Source organism: Eleutherodactylus coqui, chromosome 7 (assembly GCF_035609145.1).
Source record: "Eleutherodactylus coqui strain aEleCoq1 chromosome 7, aEleCoq1.hap1, whole genome shotgun sequence".
NCBI lineage: Eukaryota > Metazoa > Chordata > Amphibia > Anura > Eleutherodactylidae > Eleutherodactylus > Eleutherodactylus coqui.
Window position 1 is genome coordinate 224,002,945 of NC_089843.1, and position 19,803 is coordinate 224,022,747.

A 19,803-nucleotide genomic window follows, 5' to 3' on the forward strand; every position below is an offset into this window, starting at 1 on the left:
CTTCATACAAGTCTCTGGGAGAGCTGCCGGGGGATGGCTGTTATACCGGACTCTTCATACAAGTCTCTGGGAGAGCTGCCGGGGGATGGCTGTTATACCGGACTCTTCATACAAGTCTATGGGAGAGCTGCTGGGAGTGGGGGGATCGGGGGATGGTTGTTATACCGGACTCTTCATACAAGTCTATGGGAGAGCTGCTGGGAGCCGGGGGATGGTTGTTATACTGCACTCTTCATACAAGTCTCTGGGAGAGCGCACAGCAGTCTGCAGAGAGTCCTATTATAGTGCGGGTGACCGGCAAGTATAATTCATCACCTCTCCCAACAGCACCGTACAGCAGCTCAGCCGGTGGTGCTGGAGGGAGGTGGCGGGTTCCCTTTAAGGATGTTTTATAGCGCTTCTCAGTATTATCCCTTAAAGGAAAGAAATACTAACAATAAAAGGGAGACTCCCTACAAGAAGATCCTGCAAAGTCCTTCAGAAATCTTACATGAGGGCATCTCCACTCAGAAGGGAGATGAGAAAAAGATTTGGCTAAACTTTCTAGCGCAGAGCGCCGCCCCCCCCCCCCCCCCCCCCCCCTTCCCGCACAGTGCTGACCTACCCCCCGGCGCACAGTGCTGACCTACCCCCCGGGGCACAGTGCTGACCTACCCCCCGGCGCACAGTGCTGACCTACCCCCCGGCGCACAGTGCTGACCTACCCCCCGGCGCACAGTGCTGACCTACCCCCCGGCGCACAGTGCTGACCTACCCCCCGGCGCACAGTGCTGACCTACCCCCCGCGCACAGTGCTGACCTACCCCCCGCGCACAGTGCTGACCTACCCCCCGCGCACAGTGCTGACCTACCCCCCGCGCACAGTGCTGACCTACCCCCCGCGCACAGTGCTGACCTACCCCCCGGCGCACAGTGCTGACCTACCCCCCGGGGCACAGTGCTGACCTACCCCCCGGCGCACAGTGCTGACCTACCCCCCGGCGCACAGTGCTGACCTACCCCCCGGCGCACAGTGCTGACCTACCCCCCGGCGCACAGTGCTGACCTACCCCCCGCGCACAGTGCTGACCTACCCCCCGCGCACAGTGCTGACCTACCCCCCGCGCACAGTGCTGACCTACCCCCCGCGCACAGTGCTGACCTACCCCCCCGCGCACAGTGCTGACCTACCCCCCGCGCACAGTGCTGACCTACCCCCCGCGCACAGTGCTGACCTACCCCCCGCGCAAGCAGCACCGTTCTGCACACACAGAATTGGGAAACTGAAGGAGCCGCAGTAAGGGTAGGCATCTCTTCAAAGGGGGAGTGGGAGTTGATTTGCATGGACCATGTCTGCCCCAGTGGGGCGAGAGAGAAAAGTATAGAAAGGCTTCTGTTGGGCAGACGTGGACTGTGCAGACATGAGCAATAAGTGACCTGTACATATGGGACACATCGGTCATATACTGCAGGATTTCAAAAAGAATTTCAACATTAAAAGTATTTTTTGCGCAGCCAATAAAGTAACAAGGGGGCGCTCTAATAACTATGTATAATATATCAGGGGTCAGTACAGAGATCTCTCCCATCATCTATTATACCCAGTACTATAACAAGGGGGCGCTCTAATAACTATGTATAGATATATCAGGGGTCAGTACAGAGATCTCTTCATCATCTATTATACCCAGGACTGTAACAAGGGGGCGCTCTAATAACTATGTATAATATATCAGAGGTCAGTACAGAGATCTCTCCCATCATCTATTATACCCAGGACTGTAACAAGGGGGTGGTCTAATAACTATGTATAATATATCAGAGGTCAGTACAGAGATCTCTCCTATCATCTATTATACCCAGGACTGTAACAAGGGGGCGCTCTAATAACTATGTATAATATATCAGGGGTCAGTATAGAGATCTCTCCCATCATCTATTACACCCAGGACTGTAACAAGGGGGCGCTCTAATAACTATGTATAGATATATGAGGGGTCAGTACAGAGATCTCTCCCATCATCTATTATACCCAGGACTGTAACAAGGGGGCGCTCTCATAACTATGTATAATATATCAGGGGTCAGTACAGAGATCTCTCCCATCATCTATTATACCCCGGACAGTAACAAGAGGGCGCTCTAATAACTATGTATAGATATATCAGGGGTCAGTACAGAGATCTCTTCCATCATCTATTATACCAGGACAGTAACAAGGGGGCGCTCTAATACCTATGTATAGATATATCAGGGGTCAGTACAGAGATCTCTCCCATTATCTATTATACCCAGAACTGTAACAAGGGGGCGCTCTAATAACTATGTATAGATATATCAGGGATCAGTACAGAGATCTCTCCCATCATCTATTATACCAGGACTGTAACAAGGGGGCGCTCTAATAACTATGTATAGATATATCAGGGGTCAGTACAGAGATCTCTCCATCATCTATTATACCCAGGACTGTAACAAGGGGGCGCTCTAATAACTATGTATAGATATATCAGCGGTCAGTACAGAGATCTCTCCCATCATCTATTATACCCAGGACTGTAACAAGGGGGCTCTAATAACTATGTATAATATATCAGAGGTCAGTACAGAGATCTCTCCCATCATCTATTATACCCCGGACTGTAACAAGGGGGCGCTCTAATAACTATGTATAGATATATCAGGGGTCAGTACAGAGATCTCTCCCATCATCTATTATACTCCGGACTGTAACAAGGGTATGTATAGATATATCAGGGGTCAGTACAGAGATCTCTCCATCATCTATTATACCAGGACTGTAACAAGGGGTTGCTCTAATAACTATGTATAGATATATCAGGGGTCAGTACAAGAGATCTCTCCCATCATCTATTATACTCCGGACTGTAACAAGGGGGGCGCTCTAATAACTATGTACAGATATATCAGGGGGTCAGTACAGAGATCTCTCCCATCATCTATTATACCCAGGACTGTAACATGGGGGTGCTCTAATAACTATATATAGATATATCAGGGGTCAGTACAGAGATCTCTCCCATCATCTATTATACCCAGGACTGTAACAAGGGGGCGCTCTAATAACTATGTATAGATATATCAGGGGCAGTACAGAGATCTCTCCCACCGTCTATTATACCCAGGACTGTAACAAGGGGGCGCTCTAATAACTATGTATAGATATATCAGGGGGCAGTACAGAGATCTCTCCCATGATGTAATTATACCCAGGACTATAAAGGGGGCGCTCTAATATCTATGCAATATCGGGGGTCAGTACAGAGATCTCTTCCATCATCTATTATACCCAGGACTGTAACAAGGGGGCGCTGTAATAACTATGTATAGATATATCAGGGGTCCAGTACAGAGATCTCTCCCATCATCTATTATACCTAGGACTGTAACAAGGGGGCGCACTAATAACTATGTATAGATATATCAGGGGTAAGTACAGAGATCTCTCCCATCATCTATTATACCCAGGACTGTAACAAGGGGCGCTCTAATAACTATGTATAATATATCAGGGGTCAGTACAGAGATCTCGATCTCGCACACCATTTATTATACCCAGGACTGTAGCAAGGGGGCGCTCTCTACATCTAGAGGATAGAAGGTTTCTACAACATAGAAGGGGGTTCTTTACTGTAAGAGCAGTGAGATTATGGACCTCTCTTCTGCGGACGCGGTGATGGTGATACGATATAAGAGGTTCTGGGTGCCTTTCTTGAGTGTTACAATACTACATGTTATATTACTGAATACTCAGGAGGGTCGGTGATCAGATTTGGAGTCGGGAAGGAATTTTCCCCCTGGAACGAGGAGAGTCGGCTTCTACCTCATTGGGTTATTTCTTGCTTCCTCTGGATCCATATTTCAGCCTTGCACACTACGATAGTAAATTAGGTGCAGTCCTTCTGCCCACAGTACGTGATGGGGTTTCTAAAAAGGTCATCCATGTTGCATGTACTGTGGGCCCCTTACAGAGGATTCCATGGATCCCCCACTGATCCCTCTCCTCCCGTTAGGGCTCCTGTCCACAGATGGATTTGCATTGCGGGGTCCAGAGCGGGATTCTGCAGCCATAGAATGCAATGTAAAATACCATTTCCTGACCACGAGCGGAGAAGAAACCGCTGCGATTTTGTGCAGGCTAGGCAATGGAAGCCATCCGTCCCGCAGCCATTCTGCAATTGCCGAGAGCATTGGCATTGCCACAGCGACAGCGCTGCATCCCCTATACTGTGCATGCGTGCCGGAGCACAGGCTGGCACAATCCGCAGGTAGCAGGAAGAGACACAGGACAGGTATGGTGGGGGTCACCGGTCAGGCAGAGGGTGGAGATCTGCTGCGGGAATCCCGCATGTGGGGTCCGACCCGCCCGTGTGCTGGAGCCCTTCCAAGCGTGTGAAGCGTCCATTTGGACCTCCAGTAGAGTGCAGAGACTTTGTCTGGTTTTCAGCCGCGTTCTATCACTGCCGGACTCTTACAGTAGCAATCACAACTGCCCGGACGGTGACCGGGCACATAGGATCACCCTTTAAGGGGTGGCATCACAAAGTGATAACTATATACCGTCTGCTTCACCAGTCCAGTTTTGATGGGTTTCCCTATAGCTGTAAACCATGTGGCCAACATACACTACAGGGACCCTAATCCAGGAACGCCCTAAATAACAAATCCTTGTATTTAGTTCAGTCCTGGATGGAAGGCGGGCCGACTCCTCCCAACTCCCCTGTGGTGGACCGTGATTACTGGGTTTACAGAGTTCAGGAATAAAGCAATTGGCCGTGGGGCGGAAACGACAACAGAACTGAAGACCAACTTGATAAACCCACCTCAGGCTTTAGTGAGGACATGCCCGTAGAGCCCAATGCCAACCGCAGCCGGTCACCAGCCCCGAGAGCAGCCATCAGCATGTTACCTCACTTCTCCCCCCCAGCCATGTTTTAATTAGAAAATCACTACAAAGTATTTAGCAACGATCTGTAGCCACGGGTCAGCGGATCGGTTCGCTCCCAGCTTCCTCTTTGGCGTCTTGTCCATTCCAACAGAATTTACTTTTCATAAAAAATAATAAGATAAAAACAGGAGATGGCATCGTGCCAAGGGCATGTAGGGAGGGAGGGGGGGGGGGGGGGTCCGGCATCGTGCCAAAAGGCATGTAGGGGGGGGGGTCCGTCATCGTGCCAAAAGGCATGTAGGGGGGGGTGGGGGGGCGGCATTGTGCCAAAAGGCATGTATGGGGGGGGCCGCATTGTGCCATAAGGCATGTATGGGGTCCGGCATCGTGCCAAGGGCATGTGGGGGGGGTCCGGCATCATGCAAGGGCATGTAGGGGGGGGGGGGTGGGGTGTCCGGAATCGTGCCAAGGGCATGTGGGGGGGGGGGGGGGTCCGGTCATCCTGCCAGGGGCATGTAGCGGGGGGGGGGGGGGGGGGGGGGTCCGGCATCCTGCCAAGGGCACGTAGGGAAGGAGGGGGGGGGGGGCGGTATCGTGCCAAGAGCATGTAGGGAAGGAGGGGGGGGGGGGCGGTATCGTGCAAGAGCATGTAGGGGGAGGAGGGGGGGGGGGTCGTGCCAAGAGCATGTAGGGGGGGGGGGGGTCCGGCACATCATGCCAAGAGCATGTGGGGGGGGGGGGGGTTTGGCATTGTGCCAAGAGCATGTAAGGGAGGGGGGGGGGGTCCGGCATCGTGCCAAGAGCATGTAAGGGGGGGGGGGGGGGTCCGGCATCGTGCCAAAAAGCATGTAGGGGTGGTCCACTGGTTCCATCATGTAACACTAGAGTTTTCAACACGGGACTACAGAAGGGAAAGACCAAAGCCCGAATGTAGCCTAACCCACGGACAACAGAGGATTATCGGGAGGTAAGCGATACCACATGGAAGGAGTGGCAGGACGGCTCCCTCACTGCGGTCCTCCAATGAAAACCATTCCTTATCTTCCATTAGAAGAGAGTACAATGTTACCACCTTCCATGTGTGGGCACGCCTCTCCCTCCAGTGCCACGTCTCTCGTAATCTCCCCACCCATCGCGGCGTTCTCTTCCATGACGATCTGCGTAGTTCTACAATAATTAGAGGGGAATGTATTTGTTTAGTTCTTAATGCATCTTAAAGGGACCGTTTCATTAATTCCATTTAAAGGAGCTATGTGGCATCGTAAACACTAGCTTGTATCTTTCATCCGGTCCGTGCGCTGCATGCGCCATCACACCTCTGCCCCACCAGCACAATGGTCCATCGGGGAGGCGACCACGCTCTCCTGGAAGTCTGCTGCAATCCTCCAAACTAAGTACTAGCGAGCTTTTAGTGGGCCCCAGATGTGGCAGCATCACCCCCACCCGTGCCAACACTACTACTCCAAGTGAATGACCCCCCATTCTGTTGGTCAATGTTAAATGGTCTGCTGCTCTACATTTGGGACGGCTCACATACAGGGTCTCGATCGCACGTTTCAGGGAGACTGAACACATATGTAAGGGGTATATTGCTGCCTTCACTGGAATATCTCTTGGTTATCAAGTCAATAAAAAGAAGTGGGTTATAAAGAGTGCCCCCCCTACAGGGCCTATTCTGGCGCTGCGGCTAATGCTACGAGTGGGGCAACAGCCATGAGGGTTGGGCCGTCTGGCGAGGCAAAATGACCCCAGAGGCCGTGCAATCGCAGCTCAGCTTGAGGGCTTCTTGCGTCCATCCTCCTCCCTGTGACCGGTCTGCCCACCATCTTCTAGAAGACTAAAGGCCCATTTACACTGAAAGATGAACGCTCAAAATACGCTCAAACGACCGTGTGAGTGGCATTCTGAGCAATCATGTTTGCATAACTCTTAAGTAGCTAATTAGATACTTGAGTTCATGCAGGCAGAGTGGGACACTGCTGATTGCGATAAGAAAGCAGCTGTTTGCATATACAAAACAGCTGCTTTGTTCTCACAGTTATCAGCAGTGTCCCGCTGAGCTGATAGCTCTGAGAGACAGCAGGAGCGCTGACAGCTGCTTTGTTCTCTGAGCTTTCAGCTGGTATCCTGCTGAGAAGTCCTAGCGGGATACCAGCTGAAAGAATGCTCTCAGCACCGCCTACTGAGAAAATCGGCGTGCGGCGCTGATAACAGCCATCCGTGATTTTAGCTTGCTAGAGATCACCGATGAAGGAACAGTGCACGATGGCCGCGCGTTTAGACAACGATTATTGCTCAAAAGATGGCTTTTGAGTGAACTTTGCTCAATAGTCGTTATGTCTAAATGGGCCTTTAGCCTGCAGCAGATCTCAAACACCAGCCTGGATTGGAGCAATGACCCCCATAATATTTAAAGCTCTGGAAGCAACACAGACCCCGATTTTTAAAAGCTTGCTTCCAAGTAGTTACTCCATATCCTCTGTAGATAACGCAACAGGACATAAACGTTCGTCCTGTTGATGGCATGGGCTCAGAAGGGAGCCGGCGGTGACTTATAGACGGCCTCCCACTGCAACAGTCGGAATCGCTGAGAATCTTAGATCTGAACATCGCTAATCCGAGTACATCACGGCATGTAAAGGGTTCACAGAGGCAGCGTGTTACCGCTGAGGTCATCGGCGTAGAGGGTCGATGAGCTGCCATGGCAATCAGACGCCATACGCTGGTGCCCAGGTCTGCCGTGGCCTGTGATCACTACTGTGAGCAATAATGCACTGCAGTACAGAAGTATTACAGTGCATTATATTAGGGATTAGAGGCCCCTACAGGGACATTGAAGGATGCCTTGGGGTCCTTGTCACCCAAGCTTTAACATCCAGGCTGATGTGGAGACACTGAAGCAACATCTCACATCATTTTCCTTGCTGATAATCCCATCTATTCTGACATGCAGCAGTCCGGGCTGCGGAGAAGCCCCCCCACAGTTCTGCTGCCGCCTGCTGTGCTTCACAGCTGCGATGGTGTTCTGTGGCTTGTAAAGTCCCACCACATGCAGCGCTGGTCATTATGGCCAAACCGCTCCCTCCTTGCTTTATTAGGCTGGAGGCCACTTCCCCATGGGCAGCTGGAAGCCAGGAGGAGCTTTGGGGCAGTTTGGGGTCAGCGGCGGCTTCCTTATGTGGAACCTTTCAGGTCAGATTCCTATTGGACACATTTTACTGTTGATACTTTTGTATCAGTTTCCTTCAACATCCCCCCAAGATTTCTGGCAGTGGCTAACTAGAGCCCCATTGTACTTGAACGGAAGCAGAAAGACGACTGGGATAAAGCCGCTGCCGACTAGAATACGCTGCGCTCCTCTCACACGGACGGATGGAGGCATCTTGTACAATATTGTCGGGCCGCGAGGTTTCCGTTTCTGATGCCTTATATTTATAGCCGAGGGTTCTCCTTCCCATTATAAGGGATGTGAGAAGTATTACATGGCGTGTTCTTCATGCGTCCCATCTCACTCATCATAAAGCAGCTCTAACCCTCCGACTATACTCACCTCTCGGCCCCCCATGCCAGATCTGGAATCGTCTCTCCTACAAAACAAATGGGTTTTACTGTTCAGTATTTACATCTGGGACTCATTTCATGTTACTGAGCGGCTCGTTCGCATCCAAAGGAAACAGTCAACATGATTAAAATACAAGACATGCAGGTCAGAGAGTGCACTTAAAGGGGCCGTCGGCCGCGCAGAGCGAATTGTTTTATAATAATGCCGCTTCCCTTTCACCAGGCATTATAAAGCACAGGATAGGGGGAGCAGCCGGCAGGACGATCAGCTGGGAGGTCGGCTCCTTACTTTGTAATCGGATACTGTAAGCAGGTTTCAAAGATGTCGCCGTCGTGCTGCCTTCCCACAATGCCCTGTGCCTCTCCGCTCTGTGTGCGCACTCCTGCTGACAGGAGAACAAAAAAAGTACTCTCCTGGCCCCGCCCACCTCCTGTCCAGGCCCTTCCCACTTCCATTGAACTCCTCAGCCATCGCTCCCGGCCCCACCCATTACAATGAATGGGCAGCAGTAAAGAAGAAAAAGTTAAAACCACACATCCATCCATCCATCCATCCTTGCATCCGAACCAAACATTGACAGCCCGACAGTGAACCTTACGGTCGTATGAACATGACCCAAGAAGATGCACCCCTGCTGTATATAACTCACTGCCGAGGCATCTTATGGCGTCCAGAAGTAAGAGCCCGTTAGATACATTTGTGGCGCAAGGCCTACTGGGATCCATCATCTAACTGCATGGGGCACAGCAAACGCTACAATGATCATATTCATGATGATGAACTGTTCAGTGGTTGCCGACTCGATGGCCCAATGGACCAACTCTCCGCATATTCGTAGAGCTTCTTGTGAATAGGCATGCCTGTGTCCGCCATGATGGGGTCTCAGCAGCCCGTTCTCTGAAGACCTCCGACACATCCCAGTATAATCCTTCTCTAGGCGTTTTGCTCACGAGGTGTATAAAATAAGCTCTTGTTCTGCCATCTTCGCCTCGAGGGATGTTTTTGGCTGGAGAGGATCTAGTACGTCCTCGTTAGCGAGTCTTGCTGTCCGCGGGATGCGAAGCGTTCCTCTGCAGCACCAGAAGCATCCAAGTCCCTGCTGACTCCTTTATAAGTGTCCGGCTTTCACAAGGAGCAGCTTGGTTCGGAGACTGATCTTGGCCATTCCTGGCAGAGCCACATGGCCGGCGCCAGTCCTCGCAGCATACGTAACCTGGGTCAGCATCAGTCTCTTCATTAACGCTGAAGGTGGTTCCACCACTTCCAGGGGTTGTCAGGATCTTTGTCTTTCTGTTCTTTAAGACGAGACCTTGCAGCTCACTTCTTGCTTTGACTGCCATTATGAACTGTTGTAGATCATCTTGACTTTCTGTGTTATTAGCATATCGCAGACAGTTGATGCTTCGCCCTCCTATTTTCAAGCCAATTTTCCTCATAGCCACCTCAACATACATGCTGAATAGACACGGTGTCAAAAGGCACCCTTGGCGCACTCCTCCTCCGATGGCAAACCAGTCTGGGTCCCCAAACGCAGTTCCTTCCTGACTGATATGAGATGTTATGAGCTCAATGAGATGCCCAGAGCTTCTCATGGCCTACACAATGGGAAGCAGAGGTAGGGGGCTTTTTGTTATTCTCTTGCCTTCTCCGCCTCAGGTTTGTGGTGCGATCATGAGGGTCTCTGCCTTTTCACATCCCTTTTCACATAATTCTTGCAGAACTTTGCTTCCATGCGGTATCCGTGCAATCAGTAATTGTAGCCGAAGCGGGCACCACTTTATTTTGGTGGATCTCGCCCACACTTCTGGACGAGCCATAATTAGATTACTCATAATTGTAGCCGAAGCGGGCACCACTTTATTTTGGTGGATCTCGCCCACACTTCTGGACGAGCCATAATTAGATTACTCATAATTGTAGCCGAAGCGGGCATCACTTTATTTTGGTGGATCTCGCCCACTCTTCTGGACGAGCCATAATTAGATCACTCATAATTGTAGCCGAAGCGGGCATCACTTTGTTTTGGTGGATTTCGCCCACTCTTCTGGACCAGCCATAATTAGATTACTCATAATTGTAGCCGAAGCGGGCATCACTTTGTTTTGGTGGATCTCGCCCACTCTTCTGGACGAGCCATAATTAGATCACTCATAATTGAAGCCGAAGCGGGCATCACTTTGTTTTGGTGGATCTCGCCCACACTTCTGGACCAGCCATAATTAGATCACTCATAATTGAAGCCGAAGCGGGCATCACTTTGTTTTGGTGGATCTCGCCCACACTTCTGGACGAGCCATAATTAGATTACTCATAATTGTAGCCGAAGCGGGCATCACTTTATTTTGGTGGATCTCGCCCACTCTTCTGGACGAGCCATAATTAGATTACTCATAATTGTAGCCGAAGCGGGCATCACTTTGTTTTGGTGGATCTCGCCCACTCTTCTGGACGAGCCATAATTAGATCACTCATAATTGTAGCCGAAGCGGGCATCACTTTGTTTTGGTGGATCTCGCCCACACTTCTGGACGAGCCATAATTAGATTACTCATAATTGTAGCCGAAGCGGGCACCACTTTATTTTGGTGGATCTCGCCCACACTTCTGGACGAGCCATAATTAGATTACTCATAATTGTAGCCGAAGCGGGCATCACTTTATTTTGGTGGATCTCGCCCACTCTTCTGGACGAGCCATAATTAGATCACTCATAATTGTAGCCGAAGCGGGCATCACTTTGTTTTGGTGGATTTCGCCCACTCTTCTGGACCAGCCATAATTAGATTACTCATAATTGTAGCCGAAGCGGGCATCACTTTGTTTTGGTGGATCTCGCCCACTCTTCTGGACGAGCCATAATTAGATCACTCATAATTGAAGCCGAAGCGGGCATCACTTTGTTTTGGTGGATCTCGCCCACACTTCTGGACCAGCCATAATTAGATCACTCATAATTGAAGCCGAAGCGGGCATCACTTTGTTTTGGTGGATCTCGCCCACACTTCTGGACGAGCCATAATTAGATTACTCATAATTGTAGCCGAAGCGGGCATCACTTTATTTTGGTGGATCTCGCCCACTCTTCTGGACGAGCCATAATTAGATTACTCATAATTGTAGCCGAAGCGGGCATCACTTTGTTTTGGTGGATCTCGCCCACTCTTCTGGACGAGCCATAATTAGATCACTCATAATTGTAGCCGAAGCGGGCATCACTTTGTTTTGGTGGATCTCGCCCACTCTTCTGGACGAGCCATAATTAGATCACTCATAATTGTAGCCGAAGCGGGCACCACTTTGTTTTGGTGGATCTCGCCCACTCTTCTGGACGAGCCATAATTAGATTATTCAAATAAGGAAAGAAAAATACGCATTTTAAACTTTAGCATTATGAACAAACGCTAGCAGGACGTGAATATACATGGGAGAAGCTGCGGTGACGAGCCTCAAATCACTCTGCCAACGAAGTACAATGACCAGAAGAGGAGAACGCTACAGATAATGGCGGCATGACTGTTACCTGTCCATATGCAGGTGATCCATGAACCGACCGCGGTCTCTGCTATCAAAATCATGATATCGGTCCGGTCTTCCAAAGTCATGATATCGGTCATCTAAAGCCATTCTCTTGGACTCGAGCCAGTAAGGATCATCCCTGTCAATAGGGAACAGATGACAGCAGGGATCAGACAAGAACCGAGCGACAGAATGAGCTCAATTTACCAGAAAGCTCAGAAATTACGCTTAACCCATTAGTGACCATGCCTGTTCGCGCCTTAGTGATGGAGCCAAATTTTGGAAATCTGCCATGTGTCACTTTAACATAGAATAACTCTGTAAAGGTTCTGCATATCCAAGTGATTCTGACATGTGTTTTTTCCCTACATATTGTACTTCATATAGGTGGTAAAAATAGACTGATAGAATTTATGAATATTTATTAAAAGTGCCAAAATTGGGAACATTTTGAAAAAATTATCATTTTTTCACATTTTCAACTGTAATATCTCAAATATGTGGAAACATACGGTGCAAACTTTTGCTAAGATATATATTTCCATCTGTTTACTTTATTCTGGATGCACGTTTTTTAACCATTTAGGAGACGTACAAATGTAACATTACACCATTGAGGAACACTGTTTTCCTGCACCAAGCCAAGATTGTAAAGGCTCCTAGATGTCAGAATGATAGATACCCCACACATGGCCCCATTTTATAAACTACACCCCTTAATGTGTTGACTGAGGGGGTCCGGAGGATTTTGACCCCACTGCTTTTTTTCAGGAGTCAATGCAATTTAGAAGAGAAAAAATAAAACTTCACATTTTTGCATTTATGTCATTTTAAAGACATTTTTTTCCTATAGAGCACATGAAAAATGAGGATTGACACCCCAAAATGGATCCCCGTTTGTCCCGTGTTCAGAAACACACCCATTGTGGCCCTAATCTTATGTCCGTATGCACAATGGGGCCCAAAATGAAAAGGAGAAGCCGGTGGCTTCAGAACAGACATTTTCCTTGAAGGTGTTTCAGGCCCCATTGCCCGATTGTAGAGCCCTTGAGCGGCCAAAACAATGGAGAACCCCACAAATGACCCCATTTTGAAAACTAGACCCCTTAACACATTTATCTAGGGGTGTACTGTGTATTATGACCCTACAGTTTTTGAATGAATTCATGCAAAGCAGAAGGGAAAAAATTGTGATTTTCGTTTCTTCGGCAATTCTGTCATTTTATAAACAGCTTTTTTTGTACAGCACACACATGAAGGAAGACATACACCCCAAAAGGGATCCCCCTGTTTCTCCCATGTTCAGAAACACACCCATTGTAGCCCCAATCTGCTTACTGGACACACGGCTCGGCCTATAATGGAGGAACACCGTTGGATTTCAGGGCACAACTGAATACATTCCAGGCCTCATTGCTCACTTGTAGAATCATTAAACTGCCAAAAGCAAAGAGAACCCACAAATGACCCCATTTTGAAAGCTAGACCCCTTAACGAATACATCTAGGGGTGTACTGTGTATTTTGAGCCCACAATTTTTGAATGAATTTGAGTAAAGCAGAAGGGGGGGGGGGGGGGGGGGGGGGAACAAAAAAAACACACAATTTTCATTTTTTAGCTAATTGTGTCATTTTAATAGGAGGATTTTTGGTACTTACCGTAAAATCTCTTTCTCATCTTGTTCATTGGGGGACACAGCCAAGACCGTGGGTGTAGTCGCGTTGTCCGTCTGGATCCGGACTGGGTGACCCTTCAGCTGCGGAGAGAAGTGTTGCAGTGACCGGAATATGGCCCGAAGTTCCAGGACATTGATCGGTAGTAGGGCTTCCTGCCCGGTCCAGGTTCCCTGGGCCACCAGGTTCCGTAGGGTCCATCCCCAGCCAGAAAGACTGGTGTCTGTGGTCAGGATCTGCCACCGAAAGGATCGGCCCAGATGAATCTGGGGGGATTTCAGCCACCACCGTAGGGCGTGTTGCGTCTTCGGCGCTATTCTGATCTTCTGATCGAGCGAGGTCACTGACCTGTCCCACCTCAACAAGATAGTCCACTGCAGGGGCCGGGAGTGGAACTGAGCGAATGGGACTGCCTTGAAGGCCGCTACTATTAGTCCCAGCACCCTCATGCAGTGACGGATAGTCATCGCGTGATGCATACGCAAGGAGCAAACCTGTTTCTGAAGGAGGCGCTGCTTCGGTGCTGGTAGCAGCTGCGGTCTCTGAACTACAGGGGGAAACGCCCGGTGCAGGAAGAACAAAATAAAATGCATACTTACCTCCTGATGTCCGTAGAGGGGTAGTCCGGCTCCAGCAGAGTATCCTCCCCACCATCGCCTTCCCTCTGGGGGGAGGGGGATTTCAAGTATGGCCCCATGCTACCGGTAGAGACAAGGACACTCAGCCCGGTAGGATAAGGACAGAGTAATTGTGACCATTTCTTTATGGGGTTTCTTGCTGTTCTTTCTCTGGCGCTCATTTGGGTGAAACAGATTCAGAATCACTGTGCCTCCTAACAGGACAGACTGATATTCCTGAAGTGGAAGTGATTTTGTGTTACATTGTAACACTTCTACAAATCATTTATGGCCTCTATGTACGTGACGATGAGTCCCAGGTAATAAAGCGTTGGGAACCACCATCACGGTCAACCAAGCCACCTGCTGACCCGGGCACCAACAACATGCAAGGGGGGATATTCAGCCAGATGCCATTGGGTTACTGGAGGGTATGTTTGAGCCCGAGAGGGCAAAGAGATCTAAAACAGATCTGGACCCGTATTTTTCCAATTCAACAGCAGTTAGAGATGTACAAGCATTAAGAGCGAGGCATGATCTGCCCTCAAACCAGGGGGTGACAAGAATATTGCTGTTTGTTCTCCGGATGCCTAATGTTAAACTCTAGAACCGACTGGCATTCTCCGCTGTAACGGTGAAAAACAGATCTAGGTTCTTATCCCAGAGACGGCTGAATTCCCCAAATACAGGGCACCAATGGAGTGGTAGCATAAACTCCTCTATAGTGACGACAACCATGGGGTACGGCGGTGGGGGACACGGACAACCATGGGGTACGCGGTGGGGGGGGGGGCGGACAACCATGGGGTACGGCGGTGGGGCGGATAACCATGTAGTACGGCGGGGGGGGGGGGGGGGGGCAGATAACCATGTAGTATGGCGGGGGGGGGGGGGGCCGCGGATAACCATGGGGTACGGCGGTGGGGGGGGGGGCAGATAACCATGGGGTACGGCGGTGGGGAGCGGATAACCATGGGGTACGGCGGTGGGGGGGCGGATAACCATGGGGTACGGCGGTGGGGGGGGGGGGCAGATAACCATGGGGTACGGCGGTGGGGAGCGGATAACCATGGGGTACGGCGGTGGGGGGGCGGATAACCATGGGGTATGGTGATCTCTGAGCCCGTGATCGCCACTATCCAATGGATAATGGCGATCACAGAACAGTTGTAAAAAGTATGATAAAGTTAAAATCTCCTTGCTCCTGGCTACTAAAGGTAACAGAGCCTGGAGCAGTGAGGGGGGCCGCGGCGAGCGTTCTCTGGTTGCATGATCGCCGTTATCCAATGTATAATGGCGATTACTTAAAGATTGAAAACAGTTGACGTTTGATGCTCCTTTCGGTTTGGGCCCCGTTGTGCATACAGACATACTATTAGGGCCCCAATGGGGATGGTTCTGGACATGAGACAAACAGGGGGATCCATTTTGGGGTGAAAATCTTCATTCATATGTGTGCTGTACAAAAAAAAAAAACTTTATAAAATTACAGAATTGCCAGAAAAATGAAAATCGTAATTTTTTCCTTCTGCTTTGCTCAGATTCATTCAAAAACCGTGGCGTCTAAATACACAGTACACCCCTAGATGAATGCGTTAGGGGGTCTAGTGTTCAGAATGGGGTCATTTGTGGCGGTTCTCCATAATTTTGGATCTACAAGCGGGCAATGGGGCCTGAAACACCTTCAAGCAAAATGTCTGTTCTGAAAGCCCCCGGCTGCTCCTTTCGGTTTGGGCCCCGTTGTGCATAAAGACATAATATTAGGGCCACAATTGGTATATCTCTGAACACCGGACAAACAGGGGGATCCATTTTGGGGTGTAAATCCTCATTTTCATGTGCACTATAGAAAAAAAACAAAACTGTCTTTAAAATGACATATATGCAAAAAGGATGACATTTTTATTTTTTTCTCCTCTAAATTGCATTCATTCCTGAAAAGAAGCAGTGGGGTCAAAATCCTCCGGACCCCCTCAGTGAATACATTAAGGGGTGTAGTTTATAAAATGGGGTCATGTGTGGGGTCTCTATCATTCTGACACCTAGGAGCCTTTGCAATCTTGGCTTGGTGCAGGAAAACAAAGTGGTCCTCAATGTTGGTAACGTTACATTTGTATGTCTCCTAAATGGTTAAAAAAATAAAAGCTTTTCAAATGTGCATCCAGAATAAAGGAAACAGATGGAAATATTTTTTTTTCCTAAAATTTTGACGCTTTTAAAAAATATTCACAAGTTCTATCGGTCTATTTCTACCACCTAAATGAAGTACAACATGTGGCGAATAAACAATGTCAGAATCAGTTGGATCTGCAGAACCTTTACGGAGTTATTCCATGTTAAAGAGATACGTCACTAAGCACCAACAGCGGCTCCATCACTAAGGGGCAAACAGGCTTGGTCACTAAAGGGGTAAATGAGAGCAGCCCCTCCCTCTGATTGGGTTTCTTCAAGCTGCTCTCCGTCCCCCTTAAGGCCACATTCGGTACTGCATTTCTACAATGGGTGGAGGTACCATGACTCCTGTAGCGGTCTGTAAATGTGGGATGAGGTCAGCTGATTCGGAGGCATTCATCTCTGGGCACCTCCTGGAAAAGGATTCTGCAATTATCCCAACAGAAGTGTTCAGGGGAAAAACAGAGCAATCTGCCACAAAGACGGGATTGTGGCCCAGACTGTTGTCTTCCTGACACTCATGGTGACATTGCAGATCCGGTTGACAGATTACTGGGAGGGGGTGATGAGGATCCAGCGGTCATGGTGTACATTGGCATCAATGACAAAGTTAGAGGGAGGTGGAAGGTCCTTAAAATGATTGTTTAGGACAAGGACCTCCAACATAGTATCTTTTGGAATACTACCTGTACCACATGCAACACCAGAAAGGCAGTGGGAGATTAGGGGGTAAACAAGTGGCCCCAGAGTTGGTGCAGGAAGGAGGGCTTCAGGTTCCTGGAGAACTGGGCTGACTTTGCTGTTGGCTACAGGCTCTACCGTATAGACGGGCGCCATCTCAATGGGGAGGATGCAGCTGTACTGGGCGAGAAGATGGCTAGAAGGTCGTCACCCAAAACTGGACAGTATTTCTATAGCCCCCTTTCCTCTGTGTGATCCACCAGGAGAACGTTGCCCAGATAGGGCACAGAGACATCATCTGCATAGACCCCCGGGGGTTGGGCCTGGCTCTGAAGATACAACACCGAGGCGCTTGTCTGTACGGACACTATGAGCCACTTCTTCTTTTGAGGTTTGTACACAATCCCCACTAATGACTACAGAATCCCAACTACTTGAGAATTTTGTGTGTAGATTCGGATTCAGAGGTTCTAAAGAGACTTTTAAAAATGTCTTCACAGAACCAGAACCTTTCAAATGAATATACCCCTAAAGGAGTTGTACAGGAACGCCGCAGACCAGCCACTTCCCATGCGTAAAGTGGAGTAGGGCGGAAGCTTCTTCCTACAAATGCTGGGCTTGTGTGTGTCCTTTTAAGGCCATCCCATGATACTGTGGGGCGAGCCATGAAGGCTAAAGCCTGGATGAACTGTGCCCCGCATCATTTCATATAGAGCAGGTATAGCGGACCTCAGCAATCACTGAGGTGTCTGATGCAGACGTTTCCAACAAGGGGCTGGCTGGATACCTCCCTTCTCCAACTCACCCCATGCTTCCCTATTGACGGCATCTGTTATGCATTTCCGGTGCTCCAACACTCCATGCTGAAGCTGCACCAACATGGTGGCCACGTACTGTCAGTACTTGCTGCGACTAAGGGAAGACAAGCATGGCCTGCCCCCAAGGACAGGCCATGGAGCATGCCACTGGTGGAATCTCCTACACAGCAGGGAATGACCAGTCACTAGGACAAAGAGAGGAGAAGGGGGAGAATATCCAGGCTAAGTGAAGACTTACTCCAGTCAGATGGCCTCCAAATACATGGAGTGCAGGAGAAACCGGTCCTACAGCCAAACCTGTAAGCACTCCTACAAGAACCGTTCGATCTCCGCCTCTAGTGTGGTCACTCGAAAGGGAAACCAGAATGGAGCAGGGTTAAAGCGGAGGTTTGAAGAGTTTACCTTAAATCCATATCGTAGGGCCTTCTCGCTCCTGGTCGCCGGTCCTGCTCGTACCGCAGCCATTCTTGTTGGCGATGCAGCTCCTCTCTCTCTCTTTGGATGCGATCCTGCTCGATACGCCTTTCTTCTTCGATACGCATCCTTTCTCTTTCCAGACTTTCACGCTCCATTCGCTCTCTTTCGAGACGCTCTCTTTCAATTTCCAGCCTAACGCGCTCTCTTCGTAACCTCTCTCGCTCTTCTCTTTCCCGAACCATAAGTACTCGTTCCCTCACACGTTTATCCCTTTCTCTGGAGAGATGCAAAACAGATCATCAGGTTAGAACGACTTCCCCAGAGATCCCCTATGACCGTCTCATGCATGTCCGTCAGTCCGAAGATCCATCCTGCCATCTACAAGAGCTGAACAACATAGGAGCTTGCAGAAAACCAACATCTCAAGTGTTACACATGTGAGTGGAGCTAGGATAAAGCCTTGCAGCGCTGCGGCACCCACTTGTGCGCTGTGCCAACACAGGAGGCTATCCATGGGCAGGCACCAATATAACTAGCGGGATATTTCAGAGTGCAGCGATTTAGGAGCGCCCTTATTTATAGGCGTCACTACTTCATGACCAACGCACTTTAGGCCCAAGTTTACCAAACCCAACTCCAACCCCCCAAAACCCCGACATTTGGCCATTTTTAACATCTCTACAGTTCCCTCCAACGTAGGCAGACGTACCGTTGTCTCTCCATCTCCCTTATCTCTCGCTCTCTCTGCCTCTGGCGCTCTCGCTCCCTCTGCTCTTTAATCTTATCGAAGGACAGTATCTCCCTCTTCTCTTTACTGCCAGATTTTCGGTCCCGACTCTTGGAGCTCTAAAGTACAGTAAGAAGGACGGCTCTAACGGCAAACAATACTTAGCATAGAAGTAGTCAGAGATGCTGCGACGCTTCTTTACTGGTTCTTGCTTTACATGTAGCATATACAGGTATGAAGAGCATTCCACTAAAAGGTGTGTGTACAGTGCTGTCAAGAGCTGCAGGATAGCGGCGGTACTTCTCTCACACCATATGGGCTTAGAAGCCACCCCCCCGCCCGTCGGCCGCCGCGGCCCACAGGAGCCCGCCCGTCGGCCGCCGCGGCCCACAGGAGCCCGCCCGTCGGCCGCCGCGGCCCACAGGAGCCCGCCCGTCGGCCGCCGCGGCCCACAGGAGCCCGCCCGTCGGCCGCCGCGGCCCACAGGAGCCCGCCCGTCGGCCGCCGCGGCCCACAGGAGCCCGCCCCCCGGCTGCCCACAGGAGCCCGCCCCCCGGCCGCCGCTGCCCACAGGAGCCCGCCCCCCGGCCGCCGCTGCCCACAGGAGCCCGCCCCCGGCCGCCGCTGCCCACAGGAGCGCGCCCCCGGCCGCCTCTGCCCACAGGAGCGCGCCCCCGGCCGCCGCTGCCCACAGGAGCGCGCCCCCGGCCGCCGCTGCCCACAGGAGCGCGC

At 50.2% G+C, this 19,803-nt stretch overlaps 1 protein-coding gene across 1 annotated transcript in view; it reads right to left on the minus strand.

Moving 5' to 3' along the window:
* The window catches only part of LOC136573217 (scaffold attachment factor B2-like), a 74,702-nt gene that overhangs the window by 23,597 nt on the left and 31,302 nt on the right, over window positions 1-19,803 (minus strand). Inside the window, 5 exon segments of the mRNA XM_066574499.1 lie at window positions 5,961-6,055; window positions 8,439-8,475; window positions 11,971-12,105; window positions 18,330-18,620; window positions 19,054-19,190. Coding sequence (XP_066430596.1) covers window positions 5,961-6,055; window positions 8,439-8,475; window positions 11,971-12,105; window positions 18,330-18,620; window positions 19,054-19,190 — 695 coding nt within the window.